The sequence below is a fragment of the Pinus tabuliformis genome, chromosome 6 (assembly GCF_031772625.1).
Source record: "Pinus tabuliformis cultivar Carrire ecotype Pingquan chromosome 6, CPIR1, whole genome shotgun sequence".
In the NCBI taxonomy this organism is placed as follows: domain Eukaryota; kingdom Viridiplantae; phylum Streptophyta; class Pinopsida; order Pinales; family Pinaceae; genus Pinus; species Pinus tabuliformis.
In genome coordinates, this window is record NC_142292.1 from 205,036,621 (window position 1) to 205,062,436 (window position 25,816).

The 25,816-nt window shown below is 40.5% G+C and overlaps 1 protein-coding gene across 2 annotated transcripts in view; it reads right to left on the reverse strand.

Moving 5' to 3' along the window:
- VAD1 (GRAM domain family protein) overlaps positions 1–25,816 on the reverse strand; it is a 452,408-nt gene that overhangs the window by 370,520 nt on the left and 56,072 nt on the right. For both annotated transcript variants that reach the window (XM_089414877.1, XM_089414880.1), the window contains exons 3-4: positions 21,304–21,354; positions 20,991–21,056 (exon numbers count right to left, since the gene is read on the reverse strand). In XM_089414877.1, the coding sequence (XP_089271003.1) occupies positions 20,991–21,056; positions 21,304–21,354 (117 nt within the window). The remainder of the gene's footprint in view (positions 1–20,990; positions 21,057–21,303; positions 21,355–25,816) is intronic.

The window sequence follows — 25,816 nt, forward strand, 5'->3', positions numbered from 1 at the left end:
GACAAACGTCCCCGGAAAAACCAAACTTGGGAAAACCAGTGCAGTAGTTCTCAAGGTTTTATTATTATGCAGTGTTTCCTTGAGTACAACTGGTTGCCAAAATGGCTCACCCGATAGAGAAAATAATCTCGCAGTAATACCTCTCTATTTGGAAGCAGATATTCGGAAAGTTTGCCCCACGAAACCCTCTCCAGCACAATCTGAAGCTCAGCGTCAGCCCTCCTGGCCTCTACGTTGGCCTGAAACCCTCTGCGTCAACCTTCTGAGGCTCTACACAACCTCTCTGACCCTTTGCGTCACTCCTGTAGCCTCTACATGGATGACGCAGGCCCTTCTGGCCTCTGCACAGTCCATGCTAGCCTCTGTGTGGCTCCCTTTGGCTCTGGGTCTGCCTCTCTGCCTCTGCGCTGGTCTTCCGGCACTATCTCTGTCTCTCTGCCTCATACTCACTGCCCCTCGCTGCAACTCTGATCACTAATTCGATTTTTTTAGCAAATCCCACTCTAGAAAATCGAATGACTGATCACTCTGGTGTGTTCTCCAACTGACCCTCAAGCCTCCTCTTATACTTTTCCTGTTGGTCCTTCAACAGCCGAGATTACATCTCTAATCAACGGCTAAGATTAGATTTGGCTTGATCCATGTCATTTAGAACCTTCTAACCCAGTTTTATATTAATAGCCATTAATATTCTATTTTTCCTAAGTTTAGACTTAGCCATTAATATTCTATTTTTCCTAAGTTTAGACTTAGGAACTCCATTAAAAATATTAATTATTTTAATATCTCCTTAACTGGGTAGAATCTGCCCAAACCATTTCTGGGTCTTGGAAATCTCATATGCTTTAGCCTCTCCACCAATTTTCATGGCTAGAGCACATCCGATGCTACCCCAAATCAACACTCCCTCTTAGCGAGGATTGTGCTCTAATAATATTCCATATTGAGTATCACTCTCATTATACGACACTGGTACCTGTGTTGATGCTAAGCCTCCCCACCCAACATCCTCTGCACTACTGCAACCTGCACTGCTGCCCATGGCTCTGCCATTGCCACTGCTACATCCGTAGGGTAGCTCCCTTTGCATTTGTGTTGCTTCTGGTCCTTTCTCCCAACACTGCATCTGCACTGCAACCCCCTCTCATCATGTTGCATCATACCATTGCTACTGCTACTGCATTGCAACTCAGTTACTGAGAAGTAAGTAACTGATCCACCCAACTACTGACATCCCTGTCAGGCTAGAAACACTCCCGATGTTGAAGCTCTCTTTGCCACTATACTGTGCTGCCTCTACTACATTTGCGTTGTTGCAACAACTTTATGCCTCTCGCACCGCTGCAAACCTCTTTGTGCCATCCTACACTGTTACAACCTCCTATGTGCCTCTCGCACTACTGCAACCTCTTTGCGCTGCCAGGGACTTCTGCACTCTAGCACTCTCTTATGCCGCTTCTACCGACATCCGTCATCTTGCTATTCTCACTTCGGGGCTCCCGTAGCAAGGTATAATCCAAGAGTTTGGGTACCTCAAGGATCCTGCCCCTCATCGCTTGTAATCTTCCTGACTACAACTCGATGTCTCCCCACCTCTTCTCTAGAGGTACATTAGAACTATTGGCACAATCGTCATCCTCCTCTACCTCCTTTTCCGCCTTCACTGGCGCTGCCTTGGAGTCAGACGCCTCTCCCTTATTCCTCTTCCTCAGACACTGGTTTGCATAATGTCCCAGTTCCCCACAGTTGAAGCACTTAATCTTGGAGAGGTCCTTTTTCTTCCTCTTCTCCTGCTTCCCCACAAATGCCATAGTTGCATCCTCTTCCTCTTCTTTCTTGACCCGAGCTCCTTCGCTGCTACTTCCCGTCTTGGTCAGCCGTCTGATCTCTTCTTGGCGAAGCGCTGCCCACAATTCTTCCCAATCTGGAAGATTCGCTCTGCCCAGAATACTCTGGACGAATGTCTCCCACTCCTCGAAGAATGCGTTTAGGGCGGTCCTCACCATCAACTCTTGATCCGGCGTGGCCGCTATGGAAATCAATTGGTCCCAGATCTCCTTCAACGTGTCCAGGAAGTGATCTATATGCTCCCCCTTTTGCATCTAGTATGACCGCAGTTGATTCTCTAGTAGCATCTTCCTCTGCACGGTGCCCCACATTTCCTTTGCCGTCTCCTTCTCGGCAATATGCTGGAACACATGATCCTTGACCCCATTAAGGATTATGCATTTTGCCTTGGCCATCGCATCCTCATACTTTTCATTGTCAGCTGGGTCAACTGGGATAGCGACGGTTCTTAAGGCGAAGGCCTTGATGCAATGTTTATTTAGAATGGGCAGGATCCTGGCCTTCGAGATGAAAATGTTGGATGTCCCATCCAGCCTGTCCTGATCCCTCAGTCCATTCATGGCCATCTCTCTGCTCTTTTTTTCGACTCCTCTGAGTCTCTACTTCCCACCTGGAAGTTCTCTCTTCAACTCCCTCTGAGTCGCAATTTCTCTCCTGGAAGTTCTCTCTTCGACTCCCTCTGAGTTGCTAATCCCCTCCTGGAAGTTCTCTGCTAGACTCCCTCTGAGTCTCGATTTCCCTCCTAGAAATTCGCCTGCCAACCGTCGAATCGCACCTCTCCGATCTCCTATACACTTGCAACACTGATCTGGATTTCTTGGCTAGAAATTTGCCTAGGTAGTGACTCCCTCTACCTTGGTTTTGCCCCGTTAGGTATTGTTCTATCTCGACAACAACAGCACCCCACCAACGTCACTCCCCGCAAGCTGTCGACAACTTCCTATGCCCCAGCAGCTGAAGAACTGAGCCTCTAGGCTTTGCGCAATCCCGACACTGGTTGAATTGCTCCCTTGGCCAACTGCGTCAACGCTCCTGGTCTCTGCGTGGCTCTTCGTGAGCCTCTTCTACCCTCCTCAGCCTCTGCATTGGCCTCCCTCTGGCTCGAACTGATAACGCAAGTCCTCTGCATCAACCCTTCTCTGCTGCTTTCTGTTAGGAACAGCTTCTGTCACTCGGGACAGTTGTTTCTGCTGCAAATGCTCTGATTCAGTTGGTGCCTTCAATTCTCTTATGATCTGCAACCCTCTGATACCATGTTGAAATTTCTAAGTATTACCCGTTAGAAATTTTATCTGTATTCTCTGGTTTATTTCGCCTACTTGTTTAATTACTAACAAGTTATTTAACCATATAAACATTGAAATAAACACAATACAGTCTCAAACATCTACAGATCAACAGTTGAAAGAAATAGACAAGCACACAAGTGACACCGTTATTTTTGGACAAACGTCCCCGGAAAAACCAAACTTGGGAAAACCAGTGCAACAGTTCTCAAGGTTTATTATTATGCAGTTTTTCCTTGAGTACAACTGGGTGCCAAACTGGCTCACCAGACAGAGAAAATAATCTGGCAATGATACCTCTCTATTCGGAAGCAGATATTCGGAAAGTCTACCCCACGAAACCCTCTCCAGCACAATCTGAAGCTCAGCGTCAGCCCTCCTGGCCTCTGCGTCATCCTAAAACCCTCTGCATCAACCTTCTGAGGCTTTGCGCAGCCTCTCTGACCCTTTGCGTCACTCCTGCAGCCTCTACGTGGATGATCCAGGCCCTTCTGGCCTCTGTGCAGTCCCTGCTAGCCTCTATGTGGCTCCCTCTGGCTCTGTGTCTGCTTCTCTGGCTCTACGCTAGTCTTCTGGAACTATCTCTGCCTCTATGCCTCGTACTCACTGCCCCCCGCTGCAACTCTGATCACTGATTCGATTTCTCTTAGCAAACCCTGCTCTAGAAAATCGAAGCATTGATCACTCTGGTGTGTTCTCCAACTGACCCTCAAACCTCCTCTTATACTTTTCCTATTGGTCCTTCAACGGCCAAGATTACATCTCTAATCAACGGCTAAGAATAGATTTGGCTTGATCCATGTCATTTAGAACCTTCTAACCCAGTTTTATATTAATACTATTAATATTTTATTTTTCCTATAAAAATATTAATTATTTCATTATCTCCTTAATCGGGTAGAATCTGCCCAAACCATTTCTAGGTCTTGGAGATCTCATGTGCTTTAGCCTCTCCACCAATTTTCATGGCTAGAGCACATTCGATGCTACCCTAAATCAACACGCAGTGCTTCAACGCTCCTCTTTAGCGCTGGGTTCTTCCGGCGCTGCTCTCTTGCTTCACCTGCAGCGCTGATACCATGTGAAAATTCGATTACCCGAATCACCACTACAAAAACTGATTAAGTTCCTTCTATTTGTTAATTACTAAACAAATTATTTATTGTTTCCTACAGTGAACACTGAAACTAATACACTGTAGTCTTCACCAATTAAATTATAAGCGAAAACAAGAAACTGAGCAAGAAAGAAATGCACAACACATTACGCCGTTGTTTTTGGACAAATGACACCGGAAAGACCCAATGCGGGAAAACCCGTGCAGCAGCTAAGGGTTTGTATTATTAAGCAGTAGTTTTTCTGAATAAAATCTCTAGATGCCTTGCTAGCTATCCAGTATAGAGAATATCACTGACAGAAGATTAGTGAGAAATACCTCACACTATCACTGGCGATCCTAACTGATCCAACCACAGAATGGCTAGTCCCTTGCTGCCTCTGCGTAGGTCCAGCGTCACAGCTCCTAGGGACTGTGTCACTCCCTCTACTGATCGATTTGCCTCTCTGAGACTTCGAGTTTGTCCTCCCGGTCTCACACCTCGGCTTCCGGCTTCAAAAATCGATCTCTCGAGCAAAAATATGAATCTCCTCAAGGCTCTGTGTTGCCTCTGTGTCAGCATATGCTGCCCAACGTAGCCTCTGCACTGCATCTCCTGGGTCTCTCTCTACCTCCTCTGATGAGTATTCCCGGATCAAAAGAAATCTCCAACCAGAACTATCCCTGCCCCTCTCTGCAAGAAATCAATTCGAATCTCTATGGCCATTGCTGTGGTGCTCACTTCAGAAATTCGATTTCTGATCTCCCACTCAATGTGTCTTCCAAATGCCCATCAAGCCTCCTCTTATAATCCTTTTGTTGAGAATCAACAACCCAAATTAAATCCTAATCAATGGCTCAGATCATTTTGGCTTGATCCTCTTCTTCTACTAGAAGTTTCACCCACAGTTTGATTAATACCCTTTCATTATTTTAATTTCCTAAGTTTAGACTTAGGCACCCATTAAAAATAATTAGTTATTTTAATAAAATTGTCTCCGGGTGGAATTTCCCAAAACGATTTCTGGGTATTGTGGAATACGTGTGTCCAAGCCTCCCTGCAAAATTTGAGGCTTAGAGCACATCTGATGCTACCAGAAATCAACTGGAACATTTGCTAAGTGTATGGTGCATGTATGGAGCCGGTTGGGTTTACTGAACCAAGTGCATCATCCTCATCCAAAAGGTGGAACTTGAGCAATCAAAGACTGGTTCTAGGAATCCATGAAGTAATCTTTGTTATGGTGGAGACCCATGGCTTTCAACGCTCACCCTACAAGTGCCAATGTGGCCCTCTAGAGGGCTAGGACCTCGTATAGGGAGACCAAGCCCCAAATGAAGACCCACCTGCAATTATGCATAAGATCCAATATGTCTCGACTCCCCTTGCCCTCTAATACAACAAATCATTAGAATAATCAAGTAAAAGAGCTTACAAGTCATGGCATCAATGGGGCACTTCATGATGGCATGCCCTTCCATAGTGGGCTTTGGCATGTACAAGTGTCTCCAGGCTCAATAGGGGGTTAACTAAGGACCCTATTAGGTGGTTTCAACCTTTAAAGGGGGGTGACATGTCCATAGTACATACCTCAAGTGGCAGGTGGCAAATGATACAGTAATAGAACGGAGTGGGGATCAGGAGAACCATCTAGACCACATGTCAAGGTCTAAGGGTATCTATAATAAGGGAAGCCCACACTTGGGTATATGAGTGTAGGAGGGAGCAAATTGTGGTACATGAGTTACCCCGGCCTTCGTTTTTCCAGCCTTCTTCATATGCCTTTTGCCTTTGATTGATTTTTCTTCATAATTGCTCGAGGCTCCAGGGATGAGAGCATGAGGCATAGTATATACTATATAGTAGTGGATACCCCTCAAGGTGGGACGGTTCATCGCCCACTAAGGGTTAGGACAATCATGGATTCCTTAATGATGGAGAGGGATCATCTAGGGCCCATAGGGACTAGGGTGATGGCCATGAATAAGGGGTAGAGCTCATGTTTGGCTTTTGCCCATGTGCTAAATTTGTTTGTCCCAGCCATCTTTTGCATTTTCTGGTACATTTCCTGTTGAGAGTGGCCAAATTATGCTTTTTCTTTTCTTTTTAGATGCATCAACCTCTAGGGCATTGTTTCAGGCTTGACCCAATGTGTGGACAAGGGGAATGGGAGGCTAACCTTATGTGGACCCAGTGAACACATGTGGACCCATATGGGAAAAGGGATGAATGGGGCTAAAATGAGTGGAAGGGGGGTGATATGTGTGGTGTAGGGAAGCGGGACCACGGAACCAAAATCGAGATTTCCCATGTAGTGTCAACCCTAAAGCTAATGGCCAGTAAAGGAGATTCCACTGGACTAGGTTACAAGAGTAACCGCGAAATCGGGCAATGGAGACAAGAACACAGACCTAACCCACTCTTTCCGCCGAATCCCCCCACCAATCCATGCCCAAAAGTGCAAATGACAAGTAAGGAAAATTAGGCAACTACACCAATGTAAAGCCATACCTTCAGGGTTGGGAGGCCCACCTTCAAACATACAATCATAACAAGTGGGCGAGGGACCACATGGCTGGCTCAGGTGGCAAAGACAATGTAACATTGAGCTATCTGGCGGTTGCAAGGCGCTGTTGGCTGCCGATTGAGAACCATCTAGGAGAAAATTTTCTCCTATATACACTACCCACAGGTGGTGGGTAACAATCACTGGAAATTATTCTTCTATCTTATGCAAATTATTTGTCTTCAAAAATTAATTACAACAAATAACGAATAAAATCACCACTACAATTTTCACTAATAATAACAAAAACTGAGAAAGTAATGCACACACAAAAATTAGACACTGATATTTTTGGACAATCGTCCCTGGAAAGACCTCGAAAGGAAAACTAGTGCATTAGATGAGGATTTTATCATAATTCTCAGCAAAAATCTGTGATTGAAAATTACAACTACTTGTCGTAAACTGGCAAAGCTATCGTAATTATTTTTCCCCAGCTACCAACACAAAAATTCCTAGAAGGAACGCGACCTCCCTATGCAAGATAACTTTGCATCCCTAAGATATTTCGACCTCTCTTTACAACTTCGAACGGCCCACACGTGTGGCCCTGGCTGAAGGAAATTCAACCCACACAGCCTCTGGCAAATGCAGCCTCCTCCGACAATCAACTAGTCCTGACCTCATGGCCTCCCCTAGAAAAAATCAACCTCTAAAACTACCTCTTTCTCCCAAACGTGTGAATGCAAATTTGGCCTCCAGAAAACCTTACACACCAAAAATAATCTCAACCTCCTGCGGACAGATTGAACTGGTAAATCTCTCCCTCTAGATCTCAGAAACTAGAAGAAAAAAATGAAGAAATTTTCCCCATAAATCTTTTACTCAAGCATTGTTGATTCCTCGTTGCTTGGTGTCCTCCACGCTATCGCTGCACCCTTGCTCTTACTGCAATTCATTGTGTCTCCAAAAGCCCCGTCGACTTGCTCTTATAACCTTGTTGATGAATCAAGTGCCACGATCTAACTCTAATCGATGGCTAAGATCATCTTGACCCAATCTCATGACTTTTCTAGAAGTCGCTAGAGCAATATCGATTTTGTGTCAATTAATCTGATTTATTTAACCATTTTCCTAAGACTTTGGAAAATAATTAAAAATTAGCTAACTAATATAATTAAGACATTTTCCTTAGTAACCTTTTGTAGGTCTTTGAGATAATTATCTTCTTATGTTCCTTAGCCTCATAAACTCCAATAGAGACTAGAACACTTGTCCGAGCTACAAAAACTAATACTCTCTCCTAGCGAGGAAGGTGTTCTCCACTACTCCCAACTTATCCCTAAAGAAGACAAACTTTGCCTTACAAAGGCCTTCGTCAAAATATCTGCAACGTATTGATCTATGGAAACATGTTGTAGTTGAACCAATCCACGTTGTACACAATCTCTGATGAAGTAGTATATGATATCAATGTGTTTAGACCTATCATGGAATATTGAATTCTCATAGAGCTTAATGTAACTCTGATTGTCACAATAAATATTGGTCAAATCCATCCTCTGACCAAATAGTGCCACTAGCAACTTCCAACGCCAGATAGCTTCACATGTAACCATGCTTGCTGCCATGTATTCTGCATTTGCAAAACTCAGTGCCACGGATTACCACTTCCCACTACACCAAGAGACAACCCCTAATACAATACTGAATAAACACCCGAAGTGCTTTTCTAATCCACAACACTACCTACCCCATTTGTATTTGTATATTCCATCAATCTAACACCATCACCTCAAGTGAATCTCAAACCATACTCGACTGCAACTCATAGATATCGCAGAACTCGTAGATATCGCAGTACATGTCTCGCTTGTTAATTTTTCTTAGGGCTATATTGTTCTTTGCTTTGATAATTGCATTTCTTCATTAACACATTAAGTTCACCCCATAACATCACAACATTATTCAGATTTACATCATTATTCAGCAACATATGCAACTATATAGAAAGAACAATATCATCATCACCAATGCAGCGGAACATAAAGGAACAATAGAAGAAAAGCATTCACACATAGAGACACCAAGATTGGTCGGAGACCGGAGCAAAACCTACTATGGGGAAAACCTTTCAAATTTTTCTTCTTATTAGATTGTCATCAAATGATTCAGCAAAAGAAAGTACAATGATCCATATCTTCATCCAAACAACTATCCAGCAAAAACTACACAATATCCATCAAATGAACCCAACAATGCTTATAATCAAAATTTTGATTCTAAAGCCTGCAATGCACTGTCCCTTTCTGCAATCAACTATCGAACATTGCGATCACTGAGCAAAATCTTCAGACAACTGAAATTTCATCATTTAGGTCTCGGTCACACGGAGGAGGATTCATGCATGCGACTCGGAAGGTTCCAGTTGCTCCCTCGAGCTTATAAGCCAGCGACTGCAGTCTGCAACTAAAATCTAGAAACACTAGATGTCGGTCACATGGATGAGGCGCTGAGCTTGCGACTGAAAAGCTTCAGTCGTACGGATGAGTCAGTTAGCGTGCGACTGTGGTCAAGTTCTTCTTGTGTCATCACCACGACTAAGGCCTAAAACCCTAAAACAGAGATGCGAGCTTCAGACCCTACAATTTCGTCTTCGAGCGAACCCATTCCTCCGCAGACGTGCCTCAGACCTGTGCGAGCCAAAAACCAAGAAAGAGAATAGAAGAATGTCTCATGATGATGTCCAAATGAGGTTGAGGTCACTTGTATTTATAGCCTTCCAAGGGTGTCCAATTTGCTTTAGGGCCGACCTTATCAAATATGCACATGTGGGCTTTTCTTCATAAGTACACTTTCCCTTATCCGATTTGAGTGATCTTTAGGTCGATTTTGGTCCTCTCGAAAAGAGGAATTCAATGCAATCATTATCTCCATCAAATGAGTTGTCCAAAGTGGAATTTGACCGCAGTTGCATATTTTAACACTCCCTCTCAACTAGGGAGAATTCCACCTGCATCATGTCATGTGTATCTTGTCATCAAATCATATCCAATCTCAAGTATCTCATCATCTCGTATCATCATTGTTCATCTCAATTCATCTCTTGCTTATTCCTTCTCATTTCTTGATTGTCCCTACTCATATGTTCAATATTCTCGAATCTAAAAGAAGAAGAATTTGTCATCATAGGAAAGCCTAAGATACCACCCTCTATTCATCGGGGAGCCATTTCTACCACCTGAAATCTCTGCCAATGGGGAGCCCAATGCTACCACCCAGGAACATCAGTGGGGAGTCAGAGCTACGACGTGCATCAACATCAGAGAGCTTAGCTCAATCTAAAACATCATCGGAGAGCATATCACCATGGAGCACATCTCAACCTAGAACCATAACAGGGAGCATATCTCAAACCGGAATCTCATGGGGGAGCTAAACATCTACGATCCCATATCAAGCAATAGGTGATATAGGCGAGCTACTACTCAACCCATCCTATTGCCTACCAATCTTCCCAACAATGACCCTCAAGATTCATGTGGTAGAACACTTGCATCATAATCCGAGCTTGGGCGAGATACCCAACTTACCAAAGGTAAGGATCACATACCCCCAAGCCTCCTCAACCCATTGGCCAGACAGGGAGGGACAATCCCAACAAGCCCAGCTTGTGGGTATGATGCCAACTAGGGTATACTCTACAAAGACCAAGATAGGGGAGCTACTACTCCAACCATGTGGGTAACAGATAAGGGTGATACCCTATTGCCAAAGATCCCTCAACCCCAAAGCCCTCCATCTCAACTCCTCACCCTGGGAGCTCGAACAGGGGGGAAGAGTTGGCTCAATGTCCTCAATCAGCAATGCTCTCTATAGATCAGCAATATATCATCATGCTCATATATGGTAATCATCATGTCTCAATAGCAGTTGTCTCCTGTTCATACAAGACATCAAATCAAATATCATATTAGAACAAAAATATATATATCACAAAAAGGATACCATAGTCATCCTCCCTCTCAAGGAGGTGCCAACCACAAGCCTGAGCTTGTCTCGTACAGCAGCATTGTCTCAATATATGAAGGTATCTCAGTCCCAACTATATATGGGATTCTTTGCCAATCGGATCCACTCATTATTATCGCAATGTATCCCTGTCATATTCAGAACTTGCCCAAACAACTTTCTAAGGAGCCTTTTTATCTTGCCTCACAATTGGTCATGTTAGCCACATCGTACTCAACCTCGGTCGTACTTAAAGCTATGAACTTCTCATCCAAAACATCATGGAAGATCTCATACTAAGGTACATCCTTATCTCCATCAAACTTCCTTGCTCATAGAACTTTGATGGAGATAACAATCCCAATCATCATCAGTACATCCATGCAGTCACATATCACAGGAAGAATATCTCAAATCAAAATATTGTTAATCCCATGCAAATATCTCGAAGGGTGCTCGGTGGCAACTCAATGTGTATGAAGCAGCTCAATATGAAATAGGTGTTCAAACGAAACATCAATGCTTCAATCAATTGTCAGTTGCCAAGTCAGGTTAAATAATACCTTTTCATAACTTCTTGAAATTCAAATGGAGTGTCAAAGGATTTGCATTTCCACTTTCCAACAATTCTTTAATAGCTTCGCAATATAGATTTTCTTTTCTCAATTTTAGAAATTGATTCATCATGTCATGATTCATTATTTTGAGCATCAGAGGCCAACTCCCTCTTACTTTGATCATCAGAGACTCATTACCTGTCAAGAGTAGACCATCAGTATATAAAATCAAAATCAAAGTCGTACCTTGGACCACTTTTGAAGTAGAGGTTTGGATCGACACATCATCCTGGCTTCACCAGATAACTATCAATGTGGAAATATCAGGATCAGGGAGCTTGCTTCATACAATTCTTTCTGCAATCATAACACTTGACCAAAACAATATGTTTATCCTTACACAAATCAATACTATGCAATCAAATCAACTACATCAGCTTATCAAAGTTTAGATGCCAGATCAGAACTAATATCAAAATCATCAATATCACAATATCAATTCTTTAGACTAGGTGACAAGTAGAGCTTTCATTTTTTATCATGTCAACAAGATGTCATCAAGTCATCCTCATGATCATAATATAAGTCACTAGATGCAAATGCATACACAAAGAATAAGTCATGCAGGTTCCATCCATTTATTGTGAGATTGCTTCATACTGAATCACAATTGTTTATACTTCAACCAATGTGTCACAACTAATGATGTCAACACAGAATACCAATATAAATCATTGAAAGTCACTATGCCCATATAGCATTGTCATCAAGGCAAATCATCAGTCATCAAATTAGTCATCAGGTCAAATCCTACATTTGTTATCACAATGAGATCTATAGCCCAAAACATATCAAGTCAAAGTTCTAAATCATTATCAAGTATCATGTCAAAACTCCAAACACTGCTCATCTATATCAATCAACCAAATCATGTCAAACTCTTGCAACTATTATCAAATATTGTCATACACTAGCCTCAATGGATAAATCACAATATTCATATCCTAGTCACCTGCAAACACAAGTTTAGTCAACATATTCACATTATAGTAAAACATTCAAATTTCCTTGCTCATAGAACTTTCTGTTGTTTGCTCCATGTCTGTAGGACTAACATCCTTCAAGTGAACATCTGATTTCATGCACAAAACTTCATTTTTGTGTCCTACAAGCATAACCGCACCCATAGGCCTTCTTCTATGTGGTTGACAGGCTACAGTCACACCCTTGACCTTACTTACGTGCGACTGAGAGATGTAGTCGCACCCATAAGCTTGCTTTCGTGCGACTGAGGATTAGAGTAAGGGAAAACTCTCTCTTCTCATATCAGAACTTTGCTACAGACTAACAATATCAGATATTTGTCTATTCATGTCCATAAATCATACTTCAACAGTAAAGAATATACATATAATGCAAATGATAATGGGAGTAAGAATCTTATGGAGAGATTCTCCCTCTGAATGGGAATCCACTTCAGTGATCTTCTTTCATGCCATCAACCTATCTATAATGTTATCATGCATCAACAAATATGTTAGATCATAAAGTCAAACTATATCATATATTTATAGCATCAGCCAATTCACCATTACATCATGACATCAATCTTTCATCAAGGGTTAGTGTCAAATAGCTAATAGGAGTATACTTCAAGAGTCATGATCACAACATTACTTCTTCGTCACATAACAACTCAGTCCATCAAGTCAAGGCATTCAATTTTACCATATGCCACAATTACTAAAAACATCAAAACATAACCATGGTCAACAAAAGATCATGAATAACAATCTCATTGTTATACTTCTATCATCATGGCTACCACGCTTTCCCCAAACAATATCAATAGTGTCAAGTTACCATCTACTACAATTAAGGTGCTAGCCTTTTTTATGGGATCAAAATATTCAAAATGATACATGTTAGCCAAACATCAAGTATACCACTATATCAAAGATCAATATTAAGTAGCTTCATAGAATCAAGAAGTTCATCATGTCTAAAAGGTAAGATACTTGTTTACTACCAAGTGCACCATTTCATTATAAGAACCATGAATCCAAATCACTTTCATATGCATGAACCATTTGTGAAGGAGACATTCTCATCAGACCTTAGGGCTTACCTTGCGATCAATATTGCAGCTGCAACATAATGCCATACATACCTTGTAGTGTTTAGATACATGTGCACCTTCTTAGCTAGTAGCACTTTGTCACCTTTTCATTAGGTGCCTCTTTACTTTTTCCAATGCTAGTTCTTCTCTTCCTGCACTAGCCATGATCCTCAAGAGGGATCCACTTATCACAACTCATCAGGAGGTTAGAAGCATCCAAATACTCAAATATACATGCAGGAAGCATAAGTAATAATCAAAACAATAATTAGATCCATAAGTCAAAAGTAAAGATATAAAGGAGCATCATAAGTCGGAAAGTACTTATCTTCAATGAGAGGTGATCATCTCCCTCTTGAACCAGCCTTCAAGAGCCATCACTGTCTATTGTCCATATGACAATATTGCCTTCACTATTTCAACCAACTTTATCAGCAACCAAGACTAATAGAGACTATCCCATCTAGGGCTTCATCAATTCTGACACAAGTGCTTGAGCATCTTCACATTGACCCTGCTAGGGTTTCTAGATTTCATATCTCAAATATTTTCCATAAACCAGGGTTTCTCTCAAACCCTTCTAATATCTGTCAAACCCTAATACACAAATTGCCTAGGGTTTCCTTCAAACCTATGTTGCACGAAACGCCGAAACGTTTCAGAGTTTCTGAAACGGGTACATTTAGAAACGTCACCTCCAAAAAATGGAAACGTTGGTCGAAACGTGAGCCAAAACGTCATATATGTATATATAAAGAAATAAGTGAATAACACATTATCTTTACAAGAAAAAAGGGAATAAGACTCATAGATGACAATTTAGAAGGAAAAACAAGTCTATATTAACTCTCATAGATGATTACATGATGGTCGAGTTTCGACCAAGTTTCGTAGTTTCAGGTACGGGTACGGCCCAAAACGTCAGGTTCCTAGAAGTTTCGTGCAACATAGCTTCAAACCCTAGAATTCTTTTAGGTTTCCTCCATCCTCTCTTGCTTCCATCAATGGTGTCATCATAGGGGTGATCTCCATGAATTTTCTTCAGCCCAGCTCTGATACCATGTTAATTTTTCTTAGGGCTATATTGTTCTTTGCTTTAATAATTGCATTTCTTCATTAACACATTAAGTTCACCCCATAACATCATAACATTATTCAGATTTACATCATTATTCAGCAGCATATGCAACTATATAGAAAGAACAATATCATCATCATCAATGCAATGGAACATAAAGGAACAATAGAAGAAAATCATTCACACATAGAGACATCAGGATTCGTCGGAGACCAAGGCAAAACGCATTATGGGGAAAACTCTTTCAAATTCTTCTTCTTATTAGATGTCATTGACTAATTTAGCAAAAGAGAGTACAATGATCCATATCTTCATCCATACAACTATCCAGCAAAAACAACTACACAATATCCATGAAATGAACCCAATAATGCTTATACTCAAAATTCTGATTTTGAAACCTGTAATGAATTGTCTTTGTCTGCAGTCAACTATTGAACACTACAGTCATTGAGTGAAATCTTTAGAAAACTGAAATTTCATCATTTAGGTCCCTGGAGCCTATAAGCCAACGACTGCAGTCTGCAACTAAGATTCAGAAACCCTAGATGTCGGTGGCATGGAGGAGGCGTTGAGCGTGCGACTAAAAAGCTTCAGTCGCATGGATGAGCAGGTTAGTGTGCGACTATGGTCGAGTTCTTCATGTGTCATGCCTACGACTAAGGCCCAAAACCCTAAAACAAAGATGCGAGCTTTGGACCCTACAATTTCGTCTTCGAGCAAACCCATTCCTCCACGGACGTGCCTTAGACCTATGCGAGCCAAAAACAAAGAAAGAGGATAGAAGAATGTCTCATGATTATGTCCAAATGAGGTTGAGGTCACTTGTATTTATACCTTCCAAGGGTGTCCAATTTTCTTTAGGGTTGACCTTATCAAATATGCATGTGGGCTTTTCTTCATAAGTACACTTTCCCTTACCCGATTTAAGTGATGTTTAGGTCGATTTTTGTCCTCTCAAGAAGAGGAATTCAATGCAATCATTATCTCCATCAAATGAGTTGTCCAAAGTAGAATTTGACCGCAGTTTCATATTTTAACATCATTGTTGTCCAATGTCCTCTCTTTGGTTCCATCATGAACTGACTGACAGTGTTGACCGAAAAACAAATGTCTAGCCTTGTGTTGACCAGATAAATAAGAGATCAAATAAGTTGCCTATACAAGGTTGGGTTCATTACTACATCCGCTAATGCATCTATCTTCCTCCAATTGGTAATCATAGGCATAGAGATGGGTCTATAGTCCTGCATCTTGAATTTCTTCAGAATCTCCATAGTATATCTCCCTTGCCCAAGGAAGATCTCCCCATCTATCTGCCATACCTCCAGTCCTAGGAAACAATGCGTTAGTCTCAAATCCTTCATCTCGAACTTTGTTGCTAAGTCCCTCTTGCAGTCCTCTATGAGCCCTGATGACCCTGTCAAAAATAATTCATCCACATACAATAAGATAATGAGAGGCTCACCTCCTACCATCAAATAGTAGAGGTTAAAATCTACCTCGCTCTTCATGCCCATCTGTTGCAAGTAACTGTCGATGCGACCATACCATGCTTTGGGATCTTACTTGAGTCCGTATAGTGCCCCCTTCAACCTACAAACATGAGTGTTTCTCATATGCGTTTCAAATCCTTCTAGTTGTTCGATATACACCTCCTCTTCTATTACTCCAGTTAGAAAAGCTATCTTGACATCCATCTGGTGAATTTTCCATCCCATCTGTGCTACTAAAGAGATCACGACCCTGATAGAAGTGTATCTAGCCACTGGAGCAAATGTCTCCTCATAGTCTATGCCCTCTTTCTGAGCAAAACCCTTAGCCATGAACCTAGCCTAATACTTGTCCACATTGCCATCTGTAGCATATTTGATTTTATCGATCCAACGAGAGCCAACTACTGCCATGTCTATCGGTCTAGGCACAACCTCCCATATATCATTCAGCATGATGGAGTTGTACTCCACCATTGCATCTTGCGACACCTGATGCTGTGTGGCCTCATGATAGCTGGAAGGCTCTATGTCAATGACCTCTGTCACCAATGCCTTGTACTTGTCTGGTTGTCTACGCTCTCCGGTGCTTGCCCTAAGAGCTCCCACAAACTCCTACACATCTGTCAATGTTTGAACTTTGAAGCACCTCGCTATTTCTTCTTCCACTGGTGGTTGGTGGAGCTTCACACTCCTTATCTTTCCCTTGTTGCTCCTTCCACTGTGAACTCTCCTCTACACCTATACCCGCATCTGTACTCATCACTATTCTCGTACTAGTGCCCTAAGACTGAGATCCTTGTTCAACTCTTGGAGCTTTTGTTGGCTCAGTTTGATCAATTGTTGGAAACTCACAAGATCTTCTAAAGGCTTTCTCCTCGTGGAACTTCACATCTCGTCTCACGATAATTATCCTAGTACTAGGAATGTACATTCTGTATGCCTTGGATTATTCGTTTTACCTAATAAAATATCCCTTCTCCGCATTCTGATGCAACTCAATGCGTTTGTCATCTCACATGTGACAAAAAGCTATGCTGCTAAAGATCCTGAAGTGTCTGATATCTGACTTCTTTCTTGTAAAAGCCTCCTCGGGTGTCATCTTTCCTAACACCTTGTGAGGAACTCTGCTCTAGATATACATTTTTGTACTACATGCCTCTGCCCATAGAAATCTAGGCATATCCTATTCATATAGCATCGTCATTGTTGCTCCAACTATTGATCTATTCTTCCCTTCTGCAACCCCGTTCTATTGTGTACTCGCCTCCATTATCTATATGAAGAACCTTTATTTTTCTCCCTCTCATGTTCTCCACGAGAGCCTTAAACTCCTGGAAGTGACTAAAGACTTTGTCCTTTGTCTTCAAGAAATATATCCAGGTTTTCCTGGAGAAGTCATCAATGAAGGTTATGAAATATTCATAGTCCCTAAAAGATTTTGTAGACAACGAGCCACATATATCAAAATATATCAACTCAAGCACACCCTTGGCTCTACTATCACTCCTTGGGAATGTTGCCTTTGCGAATTTCCCGAGCATGTCCCAGCTGCACACATCATCAAGTTCTGTGCTGATTTCTAGAACTCCTATTACGGTCTCCCTAAGCAACCTAAGTGCTCCATGGTGTATGTGTCCCATCCTACGATGCCATAATTCTCCCACATCTCTACTACTGTTGCTGCTAATCAGTGCCTTTGGAGCATCTAACTACAAATTGTATAGCTTGTTGCTTATTACTCTAATTTGTTTCACTGCCTTCTAATTCTGGTGTTTAATGTACACCTTCTGACCTCGAAAATAGACATTATATCCCTTGTCTTGAAGTGCAAAAACTGAAATCAATTTCATTCCTAGACCTGGCACGTGCAGCACATCCGTAACACTAGTATTCTTGCATGAATCCCTCTAAACGATGACAGCTTCTCTTCCAACTGGAGTACACTTGGACTTGTTCCCCGTCTGAATTTGGAAGCCCATCTCCCCTTCCTAATAACTAGAAAAGTATTCTCTAACTTTCATCATGTGACATGACGCTCCACTATCAATATACCAGACACCTATAGAGGTAGAGCTAGAGAGGCAAGCTTTGAAAGTCAACTCATCCTCTAACCTTGAAGATAAGTCCTCAATGTTCGTTGAAGATGTTGTCTACTGCTTCCCCTTCTTTTCTCCCTTCTTCTTGTTTCAACATTGGCTGACATAGTGTCCTTGTTGACCACAGCCAAAGTACTTGATTTTACTCGAGTACTTTTTCTTCTTCTCTCCCTTGGACCCTTTATTTGAGCCCTTCTTGGCCTTTCCCTTTTTCTGCTAAGGCCACATTCTCGTTATCCTGACACTTCTAAGTTTTACCATTGGTGTTGCTATTGACGAGGCTCAACATAAGCTCCTCTTGAGTGAAATCGCTCCATAGGTGATCCCAACTCGATAATGTGTCCCATCCATTAATAACTTGAACGAACACATCCCATTACTTTAAGAATCCATTTAATGTGATCCTCATGAGCTCATCATCATTTGGTTTGTCACCAACAGTCACTAGCTCAAACTTTAGTGCTCTGACTATGGTGAGATAACTTACAACGCTTTCCCCTTTGTTCATATTTGTGTTTCTTAGCTTCTCTCTGAGGATCAGCTTCCTATTTGTGCTAGCATCCTGGAACATTTTCAGAACTGTGTCCTACATCTTCTTTGTTGAATCAAGCTCCGCAATATGCAAAACTATATGGTCCTTGACTCCATCAAAGATAATCCTCCTGGCTTTTGGGATCTTCCTTCTTGTATGTTGAGAGTTGTGTTAGATCCATTGGTATGGATATCACACTAGGCTTAGGAAAGAAATCATATTAGTTGTTCCTCTCAATCAACCACCTAAAGAGGACTTCTTCTCTTCCATGCAAGACACTAGCCTATGTGAAAGACCTTCTGAAGGTGCAAAATCAACACGTCTGTGTATCATGATTTGGATTCATATGGATACACATGAATATATGTGTGTGTGTGTGTGTGTGTGTGTGTGTGTGTGTGTTTTTCTCAAAATTTGAATATTTCATGCATTTTTTGGTCGACCAGTCTTTTAGTCTATTCTTTTCTTGTTCTAGTCCTATCCAGGGTTTTGGGGCCAATTAGTGTGGTTCTAATAACATTGGTCATGATTAAACCTTGAAGATATATTCACTAGGGCATATGGTGCAGTTTTTCATTTATTTGAGTGAAGTTAGCATCATTCTATTTGAGGCAGTGTTATATCTCTTGTATGGCATGCCAGTTCATACAGGATTATTTGTTGATGCTATGAAGTTAAGCCAGTACATTTCCTTAGCATTATTAGGGGAGCATTCATCAAGGAGGTTAATAACCCACATTAAGAAGGTCGTTACCTTCCTGACTATTTTTTGAAAGTGCTTCTAATTGACTCATTATTTTATTGTAAGAGGAGTTAAGCTGCAACCTGTATAAGGGTTTACTCTCTCCTTCATTTGCATGGTTAAATTTTGGAGAAATCTCTCCCTTGGAGCTTAATGATAAATCTATTGGATGAGCCTTGGAGGTTCTACAACTATCTTGTGGGTGAAGATGTTTGTTACTTTGTATATATGTTTATTGCATTTCCCTCATTGTTGGAATATCTAAACAGATACTTTAGAAGTTACAAGATTGGTGTACTTCCCTTTTCATTTCATATCATCATTGGTATTTTGCTTATGAACACATTTCCTTCTCTATACATGGTTTGAAGTTTCTCATACATGATTCCTGATAGCTATGAGATAGCCTTTAGTATTGAGATAGCCTTTTCTACACATGCACTACTCTTAGTACAATTTCTGCAATACAGGGCAGCAAGGAGAAGAGTACTTTTGGCTTGTACTTCCCATCCATTGTGTTTCTTTCTCATCTTTAGAAAACACCCTCCCCTTTGATCTTTGTGATGATCCCACCCAATGGGCTAGGCATTAATTTTCGGTCCTCCCATCCACTTTTATTTCTACAACTTTTTTATAAATTTGTTTTGCTGGAACGTACTCTTCAAAACACCTTTGCACTCCATTGCCTTAAAATTTCAGTAATCTTAATTAGGGAAGCCTCCGTTAAGCTAGAGGAAAGCCACACTAAAGAGAGGGGGAGAGTTGGTGATGTGTCAGTGACCAACCTTCTTGTTACACAAGTCTATCACCTAGGTGCTTGGGCTTTTACACTTTCATGATGACAGATGTTGTGGTAACAAGCCCTTTTGGAGAAACTAGCGGTGGAATTTTGGTCATTCGCTTATGTAATATGACTCCCATTGTTTGTACTCAACTTGTCATCCAAGATGTTCTTTTTATCCAATTTTTAAAACTCGATGTGTATCTAAGCAACCAAAGGAGCATTGGGTATGACGTCTTTTCAATGCATCAACTATGCAGCTTTCTTATAAGCTAAGAAGGTTTACTTGGCATGTCATTTATTAGGGGATATCGTCTAAGCCTAGGTTGGCCAACACTAGTCTCTTGGATGGCTTATGTCTTGTTTGCTAGCAGCTGCAGATCATTAAGCATATCTTCTGACAATGTCAGCTTGCCAAACATTGGTTTGAGAATTATCACTTGGTGTTGCTTCAGGGCAGAGTGCATTGGCAAGCTGCTTTGCTCTGAAATGGCCATGCTCTTGTTAATGATGCTTTCTCCAGATTTTATCATTGCCTACAAATAGCAGTGTTATTTGCATTATGGAAACTCAAGTGTAAAGCTGTTTTCAAGTGGGAAGTTAGCTCTTCATCTGCTTTCAGTTCATTGTGGAAAGATGAGATTTGTCATCAGCTTTTGACGAAAGAATCTTTGTCAATCAAAGATGCCCAATCCTTAGATCACTTGGAGTACTTTTCTTTTATTTCTACTATAGTTTCTCTTAGGAAGAGGTTATGAACTCCATTATGTATAACCTACCGCTTTTTGCATTTCTGATTGTACATAGAGGATGTATTCTTCAAAGAAAAAAAAATATTTACCTTTTTCTCATATCCAAATATATTGGAGTAGAAACACACATATCGCAGAAATAGATACATGTGACCCTGCACAAAGAACAACTAGAGTAAGACCATGTGCTCCTCTAAATGGCAGAGTATCTAAATCTCAACCACGATGGATCTTATTATTCTAGATTGCTACATTTATGATACCAGGCAAGAAGCATGTTTCCACACAGTCTAACCAAAGCAAAGAATGGAAGGCTCTAGTGTGCATATAGGAACTAAACTTTTATGAGTTAGCACATATTTAATAATCAGATGATAGGCAAAAGGTTAAGAAACAACGCACCTGAAGAAGGATATTCTTCTGCAATGCACAATTGAAGTCCCTCACCAAGACCTGTTAGCCACAAAAATTCCCTATTACTGAAATCAATTTATTTATTTAAGTGATATATTCATTATCAGACTCTGTTTAATATGCCACAGGCCCACAACAGTCTCATTAGAATAATTAAATACAAAGATATTTCAAGAGTATTGATCCAAACATTATCTGTTAGCTACAAAGCATTCACATGGTTTGCTTTAACACTTTCAACATCAGCCTACCACTTACTGTTTTTGTATAAAGAAGCCACTACTAGCAAATAAACATAGATATATGGCTATCCTTCGTTCTTTCCCTATTATTGAAATCAGAATATTTACTTCAGTAATATATTCATTATCAGACTACACACGAAAACCAATGTTGAACAGCTCAATATGCCACAGGCACACAACAGTCTCCAAAGAATAACTAAACAAAAATATTTCAAGAGAATTGATCCAAACATTATCTGTTAGCTACAAAGCGTTCACAAGGTTTGCTTTTACATTTTCAACATCAGCCTACCACTTATGTGTAAAGAAGCCACTACTAGCAGGTTGACAACTTGACATAGATTTATGGCTATCCTTAGTTCTTACTTTATTGAATATTCAGCTTTCAATTATTGTTTAACGAATTCTACAACAGTTCTTTGTATTTCCTTTTTAATAAGCAAGCAGCCTTGCTTAAATGAAAAGCGTAAGAAATAAATTGATAGCTTCTTGGACTTTTACAGGCAAGCAGCCTTCCTCTCATGAGGCATAAAGACTTAACTTTAAATGTAGCTATTGATATCCACTACTGACCAAAAGACAGCCAATGGGAACAAAAGCAGTACAATGACAATAAGGAATCGAAGGAAGTGCTAAAAGCATCTCCACAAAAACTGCAAAAAGTACGAAAATAAAAGTGTTCATACACCTGCTCTTCCTTGTTTAATACAAGTTTCTAGAAAATTTTAGTTCAATTCTGTTGATAATTGTAATTTTCTTACCCATCAATCCATAGAATGAGAGAACAGTAAAATCTATGTGATGCTAACTGTTAACCCTCATATTCTATGAGGCCTTGTCCCAACTCCCAAATTGAAGACCCTATGGAAGCAAGTTGTGTTTGGAATATATTGGCTATGTATCTTGGTGGATATTGGTTGCATTTTCTTATGCTTATTTTCCCATGCATTATCATCTTTTGTTGGTGTTACCACAAAATCTAGCACCTTAATGCAAAGCCTCACTAAGTACTCTAGGTTAAGGGCAACAATGAAATCAGTCATCATTGTCACCTTAGCAACCATTCACCTATTGTTTTGTGGTTGGAAGTTATCCCACAAGGGAGGCTTCCCCAGCAGATCTTAGAGATTAGATAACCCAAGTATTCCCAAGCTATACACCCTCTAAGGGTTCTGCTAGTTTTTGTAGCATCAGACAGGTGTTCTAGTCTCGTTTTGTGTCAAAGGGGCTAAGAACATGAGATCTCCAAAACCAAGAAAAGGTTTCATGAGATAAGCTTGCGAAATGCCTTAATTAAATTAATTGACCATCATTTAAATTTTTCCTAAGTTTAACTTACGAAAATTGGTTAATTAATAGGAATTAATTAAGGAAAGGTGTGAAAACTCTAGAGACTCACACAGATTGAGTTTGAGATGATCTTAGCCGTTCATAACGATTTAATCATGGTCGCTGGTGATCCAACGAGAAATTCTAAGAGCAGGTCAATGGGGTTGGAGATAGACACATCGAGCAAGAGGGAGAGTGAGTTCCTTGGGCAGATCAAGCTATCTAGTGCAGTGATTCAGCAGGAAGAATAGCTCGAGCCAGAGCAACAGTGATTGAGGGAGCAAAAGCAGTGATTTCCGATGGAGTTCCAATGCCAAAGAGTCAGCAGCACGAGAGTCATATTATTTCCTCAGTGAGGCTGCACAGAGGTAGCGTAGAAGCTTCAGAGGGCAAATTGATTCCACTGAAGAGGAGGTCGATTCAGTTGCTAGTGGTCGGGAAAATTTCTAGGAGGCAAGCGAGTCATCTCTAGAGGCAGAATCAAGCAGAACAACAATTTCCAGGCAGTGCGAGCAGGGCCTATATTAGGCTTGCGCAGAGGCTAACGCAGGGGCTTTCGAGCAGCCTAAACAAAGCTAGATTTGGAGCAGGATCAGTGGTCGAGTGAGACAAATTGTCTCACATATTTTGGCCAGATTGTTTTTCTGTAGGATAGCTAGATTGGCATCAAAATTATTGTACTCATATTTTGCTATTGCATAATAATAAAATAAACCCTCATCAGTTGCACGGGTTTTCCCTTCGTGGCTTTTCTAGGGATGTTAGTCCAAAAATATTGGTGCCATTTTTATTGTGTGTGTATCTATTTACTTGGTTCCAGTTTATTTTCTGCAACGTAATTTTATTGTCAAGAATTACAGTGTAATTAATTCGTTATTTGTCGTAACAAATAAACTGCATAATTAATCAGTTAGAAGAATAAATTTCTAGTTGCTGCAGTTCAAGGAATTTTCACAGGTTCTACCAATAAAATAACCCAAGAATAATGTTCAATAAGTAAGGTTTTGAGTGGGATGAAATGTAATTCCAGGTAATGAGTTCGAAGGACCCTATGGATAAATTTAGATGGCTCAAGTAGTCCTCGAGTGGCTCAAATAGATTCTCAAACACAAGTTACCTCTAAGTTACTAATTGATGTTATAAATTGGGGTTTTATAGTGGCACAATTTTCTGCATGCAAAATTTACGATAACAATGAGAAAATAGCCTAAAATTGATAATAAGAAGGAAACGAGGGCTATTTAATAGATGAGCAAAGAAAATAGATTATAAAGTTCAATGGCTAAAATTGCATTAAACAACAATAAAAACCTAGATATCAACCCAAATTATGGCTTGAAATGCATAAACAATGATATTTATGCCTTTCCAATTTAATGCTTGCAAATCCCAACCCTAGGACTAAGGTTCAAGATAATTGATGCTACTAAATGCAGATTTTGCCATAACCTTGCCCTAATTTACCCTAGAAAATACCATTAAAAAAAAGGTTTCTAAATTTTATTTTAAGATGATTGACACACTAGTGGACTTGTACCTTTCTTAATCACGGGGCTAATGTAGTCAAAGGCGAAGTCTATCGAATAGCACTAACTAAAATAGAGTTATGGGAGAGAAAAAGGCTACAATGAGGTTTTTCTTCATCAAAACTCTAACGATTTCAATCAATTGGAGATAAAAGGCAAGGAAAGTATACTAAGATTCCTTGAATGAAACTAGAGGAAATCTTGCACAAGGAGATATTAGAGCCATAAAAGATTCAACACACTTGGTGAAAATTTCAGTGAACCCTAATTTTACAACAATTACAAGATGGAAGACAATAAACTTACACAAAATCACCATAAAATTACATTATCGTCCAAGATAAAATTCTTTCCAATCACAATATCCTCCCTATTATGCACCATTTTCTCTAAGACAAAATGGTGTGTAACCTAAAGGTGCCTTTCATAAATTTGAAGACTTGTGATAATTTCTGAAGAGGACATGCCTGGGGCTACAGACCAGCATATATATTAAGACAAGAATGCCCAGTACACCATTGAACAATCCTCAGGCACTCTCAATTTCGGCATGTTAGAGACATGTGCCATGATCAAAAAATAGGACAAGGAAGAATCTCTACACTCATTAGTGAAGGGAACAAAGGATTGATAATAACCTTGGTCGTATCTTAACAAGAATCTACTAGTTGTACTAGCATGAAAATGCCTCAGATCTTCTTCAAAACCAACATCTTTATATCAGACCTAATTTGTATTTGTAAGCTTACTCCATGGTGTTGAAATATGTAACAAGGTTCGGTCTTCATAATGACATATGTAATCATGTTTTTATGTATTTAATGTACAAAGAAAAATATATTTATTATTGTTCTTGAAGCATGGGTTTCATGCTCAAGGGAAGTTTATTTTTAGGTCAAGCACCCATTGAGTGCTCCTAGGTCAAATGAGTCACTGTCATGTATTGAAGATCCATTTGGGCATGTTACATATTGTAAAGAAAATTTATTTGAGTCAAATTAGGGTCAAAAGACCCTCCAAGACCTCGTCATAATGCAAGGAGCAAGTCGGCCTATCTAGAAGGACATGTCAGTCTATTAGAAGACCCAAGGAAGCCTATATATAAGAGCACTCGGCCTCATTCAAGGACACACTGATCCAACAACAAAGAAGTTCGATCAAGATAAGAAAGAGATCTAGAAGGAGCGAGGAAGAAGAGGTGAAAGACAGCAGAATAAATCGAGTTTTTGCGACTGCTTTTGGGCTATCTTTCTCACACGTGCAAAGGGCATCCTTCTGCAGCAGCAAGTACCAAATTGTATTCACTCAAAAGAGAGTCGAGCTTTGGGTCAAAGGAAGTCTCCTTTGCAAGCCGAGTTGATAAGGAGAAGGATTCATCTCAAGCGAAGGAGAAAGAAGGAC